The sequence below is a fragment of the Moschus berezovskii genome, chromosome 6 (assembly GCF_049115385.1).
Source record: "Moschus berezovskii isolate FMDL1 chromosome 6, NW_MosBer_1.0, whole genome shotgun sequence".
Classification (NCBI taxonomy): domain Eukaryota; kingdom Metazoa; phylum Chordata; class Mammalia; order Artiodactyla; family Moschidae; genus Moschus; species Moschus berezovskii.
In genome coordinates this window covers 29001519-29015095 of record NC_142465.1, presented here as the reverse complement: position 1 = coordinate 29015095, position 13577 = coordinate 29001519, and the positions used below count along the sequence as shown (strand labels likewise).

Below are 13577 nucleotides of genomic sequence, written 5' to 3'. Positions count from 1 at the left end.
CCCTATTTTGGTCTACAAAGGTTCCTCCCTCTTAAGCTTCAGAAACCATAATTGATCTCTACTGTTTACCATCCAGGTATGTGGGGAGTTGCTTTAGCTTCAACTTAAGCTCTGAAATCATCAAGGTGACCTCACTGATGCTAATAAACAAGGATATCCTTTCCTCTGCTTGGAGGGGGTGGAATATGGGGAGAGAGGGGTAGGTACTGTGCTTACAAAACCTAATTGACGGAAGAGGTGCCATTCTCTTCTCTGCTGGCACTAATAAGAAAGGTGTACAGGCACTTCCCTGGTAGTCCAAGTCCAGTGGTTAAGACTTCACCTTCCAGTACAAGGGGTGCAGGTTCAATCCCTGGTCCAGGAACTAGGATCCTACATGCCATCCAGGAAAACTAAAATATAAAACAGGAGCAATATTGTAAGAAACCCAATAAAGACTTTTTTTAAAAAAGAAGTATGGTAGTGACATGCATCTTGGAGATATATTAAGGAGATCTTTGAGGTCTGGAAGATTTCAGTCTCCGTGTTGAAGGCCTATAAGATGTGTATGAACTCTTTATGCTTCTTGACAGCTTGGCACCTGTCATCTTCTCCAAGCTTGTTTTCCATTAACTACTCACAGGAGATTCCTTTGGTAGGCAAAATGGTTTTGTTTTGTGAATACCAACATTCTTCTGTACCACTGATGATGATGCCCAGGTGTCCTTTTTCCTTTAAAAAACCATAGTTTTTCCAGTATTCCCCCTGCCCCAGGCCTTTCTCTGTCATCACCAGTACCACATATATTATCTGAGCTTCTGAAATTTAACACCCATAGGTTTCTAATATCCTTTTTGTTCATTCAATAAAAATATATTGAGTGCATATTATATATCAAGTAAAGTGATGGCAGTTCAACTGAAAAAGACAATTTCCTTGTCCTTAAGAGTTTACATTTTAATGAGAGAAAAAATGTACCACCAAGTAAGAGCACGTAGGATTGAGCAGAGCCAGATAATCTAATTTGGAGTAGGTAGAGGATGGCCAGGGAAGGTTTTCTCTAGATAGGCAATTTTCAGAACTAAAATCTCCTGAAGTTGTATGGAGGTATATTTTGATCCTTGTTTTTAATATTTAAAGCTTTTTATTCCTTTGATCTTTATTTAAATATTTTATTTATTTATTTACTTACTTTTTGTCCCCTTGTTCTTAAATGTTAACTTTTGTGAACTTTTGTGTCCCTAAAGGGATGTGGCAACCAATTGGTTGCTGTCGTCTTTAAAATAGCTCTCCGAATGTTAATCCAGGAAACACCTCTCAGTGTTCTCTAGACAAAATAAACCTAATTTCCTCTTAGGTGCCACAGCTGTATTACTATTTTGAATTTTTACACTGTAGAATCTTAAAGAACTCATGGATAGGCTGATCCAAAAAATCAGATTACTGGGGTTTTGTTAAAACCAGCTTCTGATTCATTGGGGTGGGGCGGGACTGCGGTTTTCTTTTTCTAAAAAGCTTCCTGGTGATGCTGAAGTTGCTCATAGACTGAATATGTTTTGAGTAGCAGAGTTTCAGAGGATGTGAAGAGATTAAGAACTCAGATAAAAAGCAAGTTGAAGGTATATTTCCTTCTGCTTATATGGATGAATCTAGCAGTTTGTATATCCTAACTTTCATTTACTCCCTCTCATCTAAATCACCTAATTACCCAGCTGGGTTGGGCTCCTATCCCTGCACCCAGAGACAAGTGATTTGCCAGTGATTTGACTATTCTGCTGTCCACCCCACCCACCACCTCAGGGGTGAATCTTCTCTGTGTCATGGGGAGCTGTGATAAGATATGCACCCACCTAATTGAGGCTGTGATATTATTCCCTGAGGCCCTCTGCCACTGAGTAATAGGAAACTGTAACTTTGGCAGGAGGAAGTGTTCCTTTTGGCATTCTGCCTCCATCCAACTGGTTTGTATAACAGTTGGGCTTCAGGAATGGCTTCTAAGGCAAGTCTGTATCCTACAATGTGTAATCAGGAACTGGCAAAAAATTTAACTTTTAAGATTCCTGTTAGAAAATCTCATGACTTGTTAGGAATCTTGGCAGTTGAGTGACCTGCCCATGACCTGAAAAACAAACCTGCCACAGGGAATGAAACTGTCGCGTTTTTCTGCCTGAGTATTTTCCCTGATGATTTTCTATGGATCTTTTCCTGACTCTTCTATTCTGCAAATATTCTTACAGACTACAAACAGGAAAGCCATTATTACAGTCCTTTTCTTCCTGAGTCTTTACAACTAAAGCTAGAATTATTTCTGTTGCCTTCCTTGGGAGCTTTCCTATGGAATTCCCCTCACAGATTGGATTGCCACAGTGTCTTTTAGATTCAAGAATTCTGTCTCAGTACAGAGTGAGAAATGTTGTTGATGTCAGGCTGGTGAGGAGGAGTTGACAAATGGCCTGGTACAAGGGTTTTCAAACTCCAGCCTGTATCCCTTAGGGGCCCTGCATGTCTATAGAGTTTCTGACTCAGCAGGTCTGGAGCAAGCTGGAGATTTTGTGCCCATCCTCAGATGTGGTTACATGAAAGGCAGCAGTGATGACTAGAGAGGTGGGCACATGTTCACAGTTGCACATGGACTGTGCCTTATGGTCACTATCATTACCTCCCAGTACTTATAGATTTGTTAGTTCTTTTTTAAAAATACAAACCTCTGAGACCTAAGGAAGCAGCACCTCTTCTAATGTTGAAATAGTAACGTGATCAGTAGCCCAGACCACCTCTTGGTTTGTGATAGTGGAGACCTGATTATCTAGAGTAAGGGTGTATTAAAGCATAGAATGAGAGCATCTGGGAAACTTGCTCCTTACCCACCTTCCTGTCCCAGAAATACATGTTGGGTTTGGTCTATTTCTGGTTTGAAGATTTATTTAGTTTTATTTATTTCTTTTTTGGCTGCACTGGGTCCTTGTTGCTGCGGACTTTCCCTGGTTGTGGAGAGCAGGAGCGACTTTCTTGCTGCGGTGCGCCGGCTTCTCACTGAGCTGGCTTTTTCTCTTGCGGCGCACAGGCTCCCGGTTGTGTGGGCTTCGGTAGTTGTGGCTCATGGGCTCAGTAGTTACGGCTCACGGGCTTAGTTGCCCCTCGGCATGTGAAATCTTCTCAGACCAGGGATGGAACCCGTGTCCCCGGCATTAGCAGGTGGATTCCTAACCACTGGACCAGCAGGAAAGCCCCATTGGGTGGTGTTTTTGTTTTTTTATACAACTTTTAAAGATCACTTTCCATTTACATTTATTACAAAATATTGGCCATATTCACCATGTTGTGCAATACCTTTGAGTCTGTCCTACACCCAATGTATTGTACCCTCCCCATGCCACTAGTAACCACTAGTTTGTTCTCTGTATCTTTCAGTCTGCCTTTTTTATGTTATATTCACTGGTTTGTTGTAAAAAACAAAAAACATGTTTTTCAAGATGATCCATTTTAAATCCAAGATGAATTTGGGTTTTTGACAACTGAGATGGGGAAAGGGAAGGGAGAGTTTGGTTGATCTGACTCTTTCCATCCCTCCAGATCCCTTAGATGTGCTTTGCTTACCTCACACAATTTGTTTATATATGTGTGTGTGTGTGTATTAGTTACTCAGTCGTGTCTGACTCTTACAACTCCTTGGACTGTAGCCCACCAGGCTCCTCTGACCATGGAATTCTCTAGGCAAGAATCCTGTAGTGGGTTGCCATTCCCTTCTCCAGGGTATCTTCCTGACCCAGGGATTGAACCTGAATCTCCTGCATTGCAGTCAGACTCTACCATCTGACTCACCAGGGAAGCCCATATATATGTATACACATACGTGTGTGTGTGTATGTATAATTTTTTTTTATTTATTTGTTTCTGACTGTGCTTGGTCTTCATTGCTGTGTCAGCTTTTCCCTAGTTGTGGCGAGCAAGGGCTACTCTATAATTGCGATGCTCGGACTTCTCATTGTGGTGGCTTCTCTGTGGAGCACAGGCTCTAGGGCGTGAAGGCGTCAGTAGTTGTGGCACGTGGGCTCACTAGTTGCGGCTCCTGGGCGCTAGAGCACAGGGTCAATGGTTGTGCCACACAGGCTTACTTGCTCTGTGACAAGTGAGATCTTCCTGGATCAGGGATCAAACCTGTGTCTTCTGCATTGGCAGGCAGATTCTTTACCACTGAGTCACTAGGGAAGCCCTCACAAATTGTTTTTGGTAGGATTTCTTGTTCTCAAGGGTGTCTAATGCGATATTTTCTATTGAAGCAGTTCTGGAGCATCCCAGGAGGGACACAGTGATCTGGACCTTGGTCTTGGTGACCTTCCTTCAGATGAAGAGGAAGTCATCAACAGTTCAGATGAAGATGATGTCAGCTCTGCTTCTAGTAAAGGGGAACCTGATCTGCTGGATGATAAACAGGTATGTTGTTGGTATTTAAATGTTTCTACTTTGGTGTTTTTTGGCCTCTCAGGACATTTCTCACAAGTGATATTTATTATCATGATAGGCATAAAATCCTTCCTTAGTTTTCAAAACCTTATAAAACATTTTTCTAGTTTAAATTTAATTCTTGCTATATGTGCCTGAGATGTTTTCATATTTCAAAGAACATATCATTTAGAGATTATTTAGTAATTTTCGAGAAATTGTTTTTGGTAACGTCCTTTGATTTTCTTTTGATAATAAAAACCCTTCTTAGGATTGCTTCCTGTCCTGCCAGTGATTCTACTTGAAAAAAAGGAATTAGATGCATTTCATACTCAGTCAGATCTTTCTAGGGATAGAATAAAGATGTGCTTTGAAATAATCCACTATGTGTGTATTTTCTGTATACATGAAGCAGGATTGTCCATGTACTGGTAATTATTTAAGATGTATCACAGATACGTGGGAGTTCATGACACTCTTTCTCTAGTTTGATATGAATATGTTTCATTTTAAATCATAATTCTTTGAATAAAGAAATAGTTGCAATGGAAAAAATTAGTGTTATCAGCAACATCCCCAGAATGTGTTGAAATGTTACAGGAAGATGGAATTTGAAAGGATTCACATAGCAAACTTATCGCCCTAGAGAAAATCCATGTCACTTAACTCCTGTGTCATAATTTATCAGACCATTGTGTTTCCTCTATCATATAGTTTTGCTTTGTTTAAATTAACTTTCAGCCTTAAGTGATTGGCACATGTTTTGTAATTGTCTAGATTTAAATTCCAGTGCCACCACCTATGATCTCAGTAGCCTTGGGAAAATTATTTAACTTCTTTGAGCTAAATAACTCAATGTTATGAAGAAAAATATAGTACTTATTTCATAGAATTGTGTCAACTAGTTGATACATGTAAAGTCTTGGAATACTGTCCAGTACATGATAAGAATATAATGACTCTGATATTTATTATTCACAAGACTTCATTTCTGTGCTATAAAGTATTGGATCGTGGGGTTGAGCGGAACCACTAGTTTCTTTTAGGGGTGATAAAAATGTTCTAAACTTAGCTTGTGGTGATGGTTGTACAACCCTGAATATTTAAACCATTTAGTTATATATTTTAAAAAGACAAAAATATATTTATGAAATGTGAATAATATCTCAGAAAAGTTGTTAAAGAAAGGTAAAAATCCTGATAAGGGAAGATAATTGTGCTAAGAGAAAGGTTAGTACAGAGGAGGAGAGCATAGCAACCCACTGCAGTATTCTTGCCTGGAGAATCCCATGGACAGAAGAGCCTGGCGGGCTGCAGTCCACGGGGTCACAAAGAGTCAGACATGACTGAGCGACTGAGCACAGCGCATGCATATCATATAGTCCTATATACATCAGCCAAGGGTAGGCCACCGATGTGGCTGTAGCCAGCCAGTCACTCAAGGGAAAAAGGGGATAGTTTCCGAAAGAAGTCTTTGGAGTAGAAGCATAGGCTCAGACCTTCTTTTATAACTTCTTTGATTTTAAATTTCTCAGTTTATTCAGCGGGACAGTAATGTTGTTCTGAGTCTCAAGCAGGCTAATAGTTGCCAAAACACTTTGTAAGTCTTCCTAACTTGAAGAAATTTATGCACATTAAGCACGTGTAATGTCCGTCTGTGCTTGTGTTTGTGGTAGATTGTATTAGTTTCGTGGGGAAGTTGTTACAGAGTACCACAAACTGAGTGTTTTAAAGACAGAAATAGGATTATTTAACAGTTCTGGAGGTCAGAATTCCAAAGTCAAGTTCTTGGCAAGGCCAGGCTCTCTCTGAAACCTGTAAGGAAGACTCTTTCCTTCCCTCTTCCTGTGATTTGCCAGCCATCCATAGGCTTCCTTGGCTTATAGCTGAAGCACTGCAGTCCTGCCTCCATCATCACATGGGGTGCCCCCTGTGTGTGTGTGTCTGTGTCTCCTCTTCTTATAAGGAAACTAATCTTACTAGATTGGGAGCTTACCATCGTCCAAAATGACCTCACTAACTTACTACATCTGAAACAAGCCTATTTCCAAATCAGGTCACATTCTGAGGTCCTGGGGATTAAGACTTGAACATTAATTTTGGAGGGACTTATTTCAAACTATAGCAAATACCACATTCCATGGACATATAATGGGCACATCACGAATATGTATTTAGATGCCAATCACATTCCCTCACAAAAGTGCCAGAAGGAGAGAAGAAAGAATGTGTGCCACTGTGCCCTTATCTTGTGAAGGAACAACAAACTGATGTTCAAAAAGTTATTCCTGGAAAGATAAAAGTGCCACCATGAAAGCAAGAAAACTGCCCCCTACCACTTCTGTGTGTCTGTGCCTATCTATGTGCAGGTTATTATACTCAGTCTTCAAAATCGTCCTGGGATATAGATTTGACCACTGTACTCTTTTTCTTTTCTTCACATGAAGAAAGGGACTTTTTAAAAACAGGTGAAATAACTTGCCTTGGAACCCCTGGAACTGAGGTTTTTAGCCAGAATCTGTCACTGCTGTTAACTTGGTTTGAACCACAGAATCTGAATGATGTTGATGGAATGTGTTTGGGATGGAGGGAGTAGCCATGCAGATTTTTTCTTTTCCAATTTTTTAGTTTTATATTTTTTTGGTCTTTATTTTCGGTGCTTAATAAATGATTGTTTAACAATGAGATCTGTTATTCATTCTGCTTATGGTTAGAATATTCGCCACTATTTACCCCTCCTAAATACTGACTTCTCTCCCTCCCTCCCCCACGTTTGTGTGTGTGTGTTTAACAGCTCATATGATACATACCATGAAGGGAGAGCTGAAAACCTAAGAGGACTTTTTTTTAGTTCATCATGGTGTCACCTCATTTCTGGGATTATTTAATGATACGGAGACGTTTCTTGGGCAATCTGGTTGTTCAGGTTTTTTTTTATTTTTAGAAGAAGTCAAGTGATACAGCAGAGATCTTTTGTGAGTTCCGTTTTAAAGTAATGGATAAATTTCACTGGATTTTACTTGTGACCAAATATGAGAAGAGGAGAACACAGTTAAAGCTGGGCTGTTATCAGGAGATCAGAACATAAAACTGAATTTCAGATCAAAGGTTCTGTTTGGAATTTGTTTGAATTATTTTATGACCTTAACAAAGTAATCTCATTTGTGACTCTTGTTTCAACCTCCATGACTCTGTACTTGGGAACATGCAGTTTATCTGACAGGCAGCCTCCTTTGAAATGTGATGCAGTTTAAGTGAGGACTTACATTAACAGAGAAGTTAAGACACCAAATAAGGCCCCTCTCTTGAGGTTTTACAGTGGGATGTACTTTCCCGTCATAGTTTGACTGGTCAGAATCATTGTTCTTACAAGTTTGAGTTAATATAGAGCTTTTTATTTATTTATTTATTTTTATTATCTTTGGCTTTCTCTCTACTTTGAAAATGATTGTAATCCTCTGAATCATTTTCTGGTAGTTTCGGTCCTTCTTTAGCTCTGCCATCTTCCTAGTTTAAAAGGTAAAGTAGAAAACAGAATATACAGACTCCTAGAAGTTTAGAATTGCAGCAGCAGACCTTTAATCATCTAGTCCAACATTCTGTTCTTTTACATGATGAAATAGTTGTAATGAGCCTTTTGTGTGTTAGTTTGAACTTACATTTTCATGTTACTCAAAAGTAGTGCTCTCTGGTCTTAGATTCTGAGAAGATGGTAACCACCCTTGTACACTCGCTCATTCATGCATCTTTAGTGCAGAGTGAACCGGGCACTGTGCTTGGTGCTTAAGGGGGCAAGGGTGAATAAGATCACAGACTAGAGAGGATTTAGATGTGTCAGCAAGTAAACACAACACACTGGGTTAAGTCCTGTAAACTCTGAACCAGTAAGAGAGTAATCTTGTTATCCAGATGACATCCCCAAGGATGGTAGGGAGAGAACATAAAGGCAGCCTTTGTCAAGGAGAAAACTGCGTGCCTGCCACTTTAAAAGATGGGTTGGAATATAATGAGCAGAAATCTTTGGGGAGGTGGAGCTGGTAAGGAGAGAAGTCGAAGCAGAACAGACATGTAAGGGCAGCGCACACTTGGAGTTTCACGGTGGTTCCAGTTTGGCTGGAGTGGAGTGCACCCCGTGGAGGAGTGGGAATGAGACTCGTGAAGATAACTGAACCCTCATTATGGAGTGTCTTATACACATAGAAAAGAAAGTTCGGTGACAGGGGACTGCTCGTGTGCTTTAGCCTGAGAACAGATGTGATTATACTCATAGTTTAGAACCTAGCAGTCTAGTGGCAGTGCAGAGAATGGTTGCTGTGGGGTAAATCTAGAGCAAGGAAGCCACTGAGATTACTGCAGTAGTGTAGACCAGAAAGGAGGCAATATGAAAGGAGAGGACGGGATTAATAAAATATTCAGAAGTACAGATCAACAGGGCTCAATGATTCAGTTGTGATCACAGAGGGTGGAGAAGAAAGTAGAGTCCAGGTTTCTGACTTTGATTAGTGGATATGCATAGTATCTGGCATGTGAGTATTTTATGTCTGTTTAAGGAGTGACTAAAGGTCATAAAATTTTTTATTCTTTGTGAATCTTTTCCTGATTATGATCATACTACTGCCTGATTGTGATCCTTCTCTTCTTCAAGATGTCAGCACATTTCACAGTTGTCCTTATATATGAAAAGTGAAAGTGTTAGTCACTCAGTGTTGTTGGACTCTTCAACCCCATGGACTGTGGCCCACCAGGTTCCTTGATCCATGGAATTCTCCAGGCAAGAATACAGGAGTGGGTTGCCATTTCCTTCTCCTGGGGATCTTGACCCAGGGATCAAACCCATGTCTCTTGCATTGCAAGCAGATTTTTAACCATCTGAGCCACCAGGGAAGTCCATGTCCTTATGTATAGTTATTTGTATGTGTGATTTGCTCCCTTGTTCACTTCTTGAAGCCTGGAGCTATTTCTTCTTTATGTTCAATCCCTTCTTCTAACATCTACTTTCATGCTGTTTCAGAAGTACAAAATCAGAATTTCCAAGACAGTTACCTTGGAATCTGAAAATTAATAAGAGTTGCCTGGTGGGTTTATTTTTTTAAATTAATTTATTTATAGTTTCCTTTGCTGTGCAGAAGCTTTTGATTTTAATTAGGTCCCATTTGTTTATTTTTGCTTTTATTTCCAATATCCTGGGAGGTGGGTCTTGGAGAATCCTGCTGTGATTTATGTCGGAGAGTGTTTTGCCTATGTTCTCCTCTAGGAGTTTTATAGAATCTGGTCTTACATTTAGCTCTCTAATCCATTTTGAGTTTATTTTGGTGTATGGTGTTAGGAAGTGTTCTAGTTTCATTCTTTTACAAGTGGCTGACCAGTTTTCCCAGCACCACTTGTTAAGAGACTGTCTTTTGTCCATTTTATATTCTTGCCTCCTTTGTCAAAGATAAGGTGTCCATAGGTGCGTGGATTTATCTCTAGGCTTTCTATTTTGTTCCATTGATCTATATTTCTGTCTTTATGCCAGTACCATACTGTCTTGATGACTAGTCTTTGCAGTAGAGCCTAAAGTCCGGCAGGTTAATTCCCCCAGTTCCATTCTTCTTCCTCAAGATTGCTTTGGCTATTCGAGGTTTTTTGTATTTCCATACAAATTGTGAGATTATTTGTTCTAGTTCTGTGAAAAATATCGTTGGTAGCTTGATAGGGATTGCATTGAATGTATAAATTACTTTGGGTAGTATACTCATTTTTACAATATTTATTCTTCCAATCCACAAACACGGTATATTTCTCCATCTATTAGTGTCCTCAGAATGGGAGAAAATAATAGCAAATGAAGCAACTGATAAAGGATTAATCTCCAAAATATACAAACAGCTCCTGCAGCTCAATTCCAGAAAAATAAGTGACCCAATCAAAAAATGGGCCAAAGACCTAAACAAACATTTCTCCAAAGAAGACATAAAGATGGCTAACAAACACATGAAAAAATGCTCAACATCCCTCATAATCAGAGAAATGCAAATCAAAACCACAATGAGATACCATTTCACACCAGTCAGAATGGCTGCTATCCAAAAGTCTACATGCAATAAATGCTGGAGAGGGTGTGGAGAGAAGGGAACCCTCTTACACTGTTGGTGGGAATGCAAACTAGTACAGCCACTATGGAGAACAGTGTGGCGATTCCTCAAAAAACTGGAAATAGAACTGCCATATGATCCAGCAATCGCACTGCTGGGCATACACACCGAGGAAACCAGAATTGAAAGAAACACATGTACTCCAGTGTTAATTGCAGCACTGTTTATAATAGCCAGGACATGGACGCAACCTAGATGTCCATCTGCAGACGAATGGATAAGAAAGCTTTGGTTCACATACACAATGGAGTATTACTCAGCCATTAAAAAGAATGCATTTGAATCAGTTCTAATGAGGTGGATGAAACTGGAGCCTATTATACAGAGTGAAGTAAGCCAGAAAGAAAAACACCAATACAGTATACTAACGCATATATATGGAATTTAGAAAGATGCAAATGATAACCCTGTATACGAGACAGCAAAAGAGACACAGATGTATACAACAGTCTTTGGGACTCTGTGGGAGAGGGTGAGGGTGGGATGATTTGGGAGAATGGCATTGAAACATGTATGTTGTCATATGTGAAATGAATCACCAGTTCAAGGTCTATGCATGTTACAGGATGCTCGGGGCTGGTATGCGGGGATGACCCAGAGGGAGGATAAAGGGAGGAGGGAGGTGGGAGGGGGGTTCAGGAAGGGGAACTCATGTACACCCGGGGCAGATTCATGTCAATGTATGGCAAAACCAACCAATATAATATTGTAAAATAATTAGCCTCCAATAAAAAAAAAAAAAGAAAAAAACAAGCACACAAAAATAAATAAATAAAATTAATTTATTTTAATTGGAGGCTAATTACTTTACAATATTGTAGTGGTTTTTGCCGTACATTGACATAAATCAGCCATGGGTGTACATGTGTTCCCCATCCTAAACCCCCCTTCCCCTCTCTCCCCATCCCATCCCTCAGGGTCATCCCGGTGCACCAGCCCTGAGCACCCTGTCTCGTGCATTGCTGGGTGGTTTTAATGATCAGAAGTGTTTTCAGCTGCAGAGCAATGAATTAGCTGATGGTGAAGCTGTTTTCTCCTACTAACCATGCTATCAGTTGATGGATCAGTTCAGTTCAGTTGCTAAGTTGTGTCCGACCCTTTGTGACCCCATGGACTGCAGCACTCCAGGCTTCCCTGACCATCATCAACTTCCGGAGCTTGCTCAAACTCATGTCAGTTGAGTCAGTGATGCCATCCAACCATCTCATCCTCTGTTGTCCCCTTCTCCTCCTGCCTTCAATCTTTCCCAGCAGGGTCTTTTCTAGTGAGTCAGTTCTTCACATCAGGTGGCCAAAATATTGGAGCCTCAGCATCAGTCCTTCCAGTGAATATGCAGGACTGATTTCCTTGAGGATTGACTGGTTTGATCTCTTTGCTGTCCATCTTCTTCAACGCCACAGTTCAAAAGCATCAATTCTTTGTCACTCAGCTTTCTTTATGGTTCAACTCTGGCATCCATACATGACTACTGGAAAAAACATAGCTCTGACTAGATGGACCTTTGTCAGCAAAGTAATGTCTCTGCTTTTTAATACGCTGTCTAGTTTTGTCATAACTTTCTTCCCAGGAGCAAGCGTCTTTTAATTTCATAGCTGTAGTCACCATCTGCAGTGATTTCAGATAGTGAATTACTAACTTCAGATTTTTAAATGATGGAGTAAAAATGGTACGTTCTTCCTCTTGGGAATGATTTCAGAATAACAAAGAGGATGAGGATAAGAAATTTAAATTCTGCCTTCAGTGATATTAGGAGGCAGCTGCAACCCAGAATTACAATGAAAGTGTTTATCACTCAGTCGTGTCTTAGTGTTTGAGACCCTATGGACTGTAGCCCGCCAGGCTCCTCTGTCCATGGGATTCTCCAGTCAAGAATACTGGAGTGGGTTGCCATGCCCTCCTCCAGGGGATCTTCCCAACCCAGGGATCAAACCCATATCTCTTATGTCTCCTGCACTGACAGGTGGATTCTTTACCACTGAGCCACCAGGGAAGCCCAAACAGCAGAAATTTATTGTCTCAGTTCTAGAGGGGAAATGTCCAGGATTAGTGTATCAGCAGAGTTGAGGACTATGAGGAAACAATCTATTCCAGGAAGAGCGTATGTCTAAAAGGTGTTTTCAGTAAATTGAGAAAGCTTATGGCTGTGATGTGTGGGGTTATAGACTACTGAAGAGCACTTTCCAGTCTGCACTTAAGTTGTCTGACTTAAAATGGCTTTACTGAAGGTGAAGTACTCTTGTACAGGCCTACTAAATAGTTACTAAAATTACTTGCATGCACCTCAAGAACGAATGTAACTTCAGTTTTGTGCCACTAACAGTGTGCCCCTCTGGGGCTCTGGGATTCCTCAGGGTAGTCCATGAATCTGGGATTGATAACAGTGAGGATTACTGATTGCTCTCAGCTTCTCCTGTATCATGGTTTAATAACCACTTCTAACTCTTCATGTTTGCCATTTGAGACATTATGTAGTATGAAATGTGTTCTAATTGAAACCTATGAGTATCAGAGCTTGAATGTACATGTAAATAACTTCAAGCTGATCTTCCTTACCCTTTTATGAGTTCATGCTTTCTTAATGCACTCTTATCCACAGGGTGAAGATACTGGAATGAAACGTAAAGTCCATCATATTGCCAAGGAGATCATGAGCTCAGAAAAAGTGTAGGTATCCAGTTTCCAATTCAGAAGACCATTTGTTTCCTCATTGGTTCATTTAAACATGTCTCTCATTGCTGTTTTTTACAGGTTTGTGGATGTGTTAAAACTTTTGCATATTGTAAGTATCTGCTAATATTTTCTTGAAGTTTGACTATCCTCTTTTACATCTTTCCCTGTCCTTCAGTATGTTCAGTGTCAATAAATTAACATGTATATACATGTATGTGCTTTCTAATACATGGTTATATTAGTAAATTCACACATTTATGTGAAGACAGAAATTTTCTAAAGTGCATTAATCTCATGTATGTGTAGTATGCCAGATGATTTCTGAAAAATAGAGCCTTTATATCTGTATCT

At 40.1% G+C, this 13577-nt stretch overlaps 1 protein-coding gene across 3 annotated transcripts in view; it reads left to right on the top strand.

The window, feature by feature from the left end:
* The window catches only part of FGD6 (FYVE, RhoGEF and PH domain containing 6), a 110839-nt gene that overhangs the window by 41720 nt on the left and 55542 nt on the right, over positions 1-13577 (top strand). For 2 of the 3 annotated variants that reach the window (XR_016037562.1, XM_055396105.2), the window contains exons 3-5: positions 4260-4413; positions 13153-13220; positions 13305-13335. Coding sequence is in view for 2 of the 3 variants with exons in the window: in XM_055396105.2 (XP_055252080.2) it covers positions 4260-4413; positions 13153-13220; positions 13305-13335 (253 nt within the window). In the remaining variant the exon portion in view is untranslated. The remainder of the gene's footprint in view (positions 1-4259; positions 4414-13152; positions 13221-13304; positions 13336-13577) is intronic. The other variant, XM_055396106.2, reaches the window with a different exon arrangement.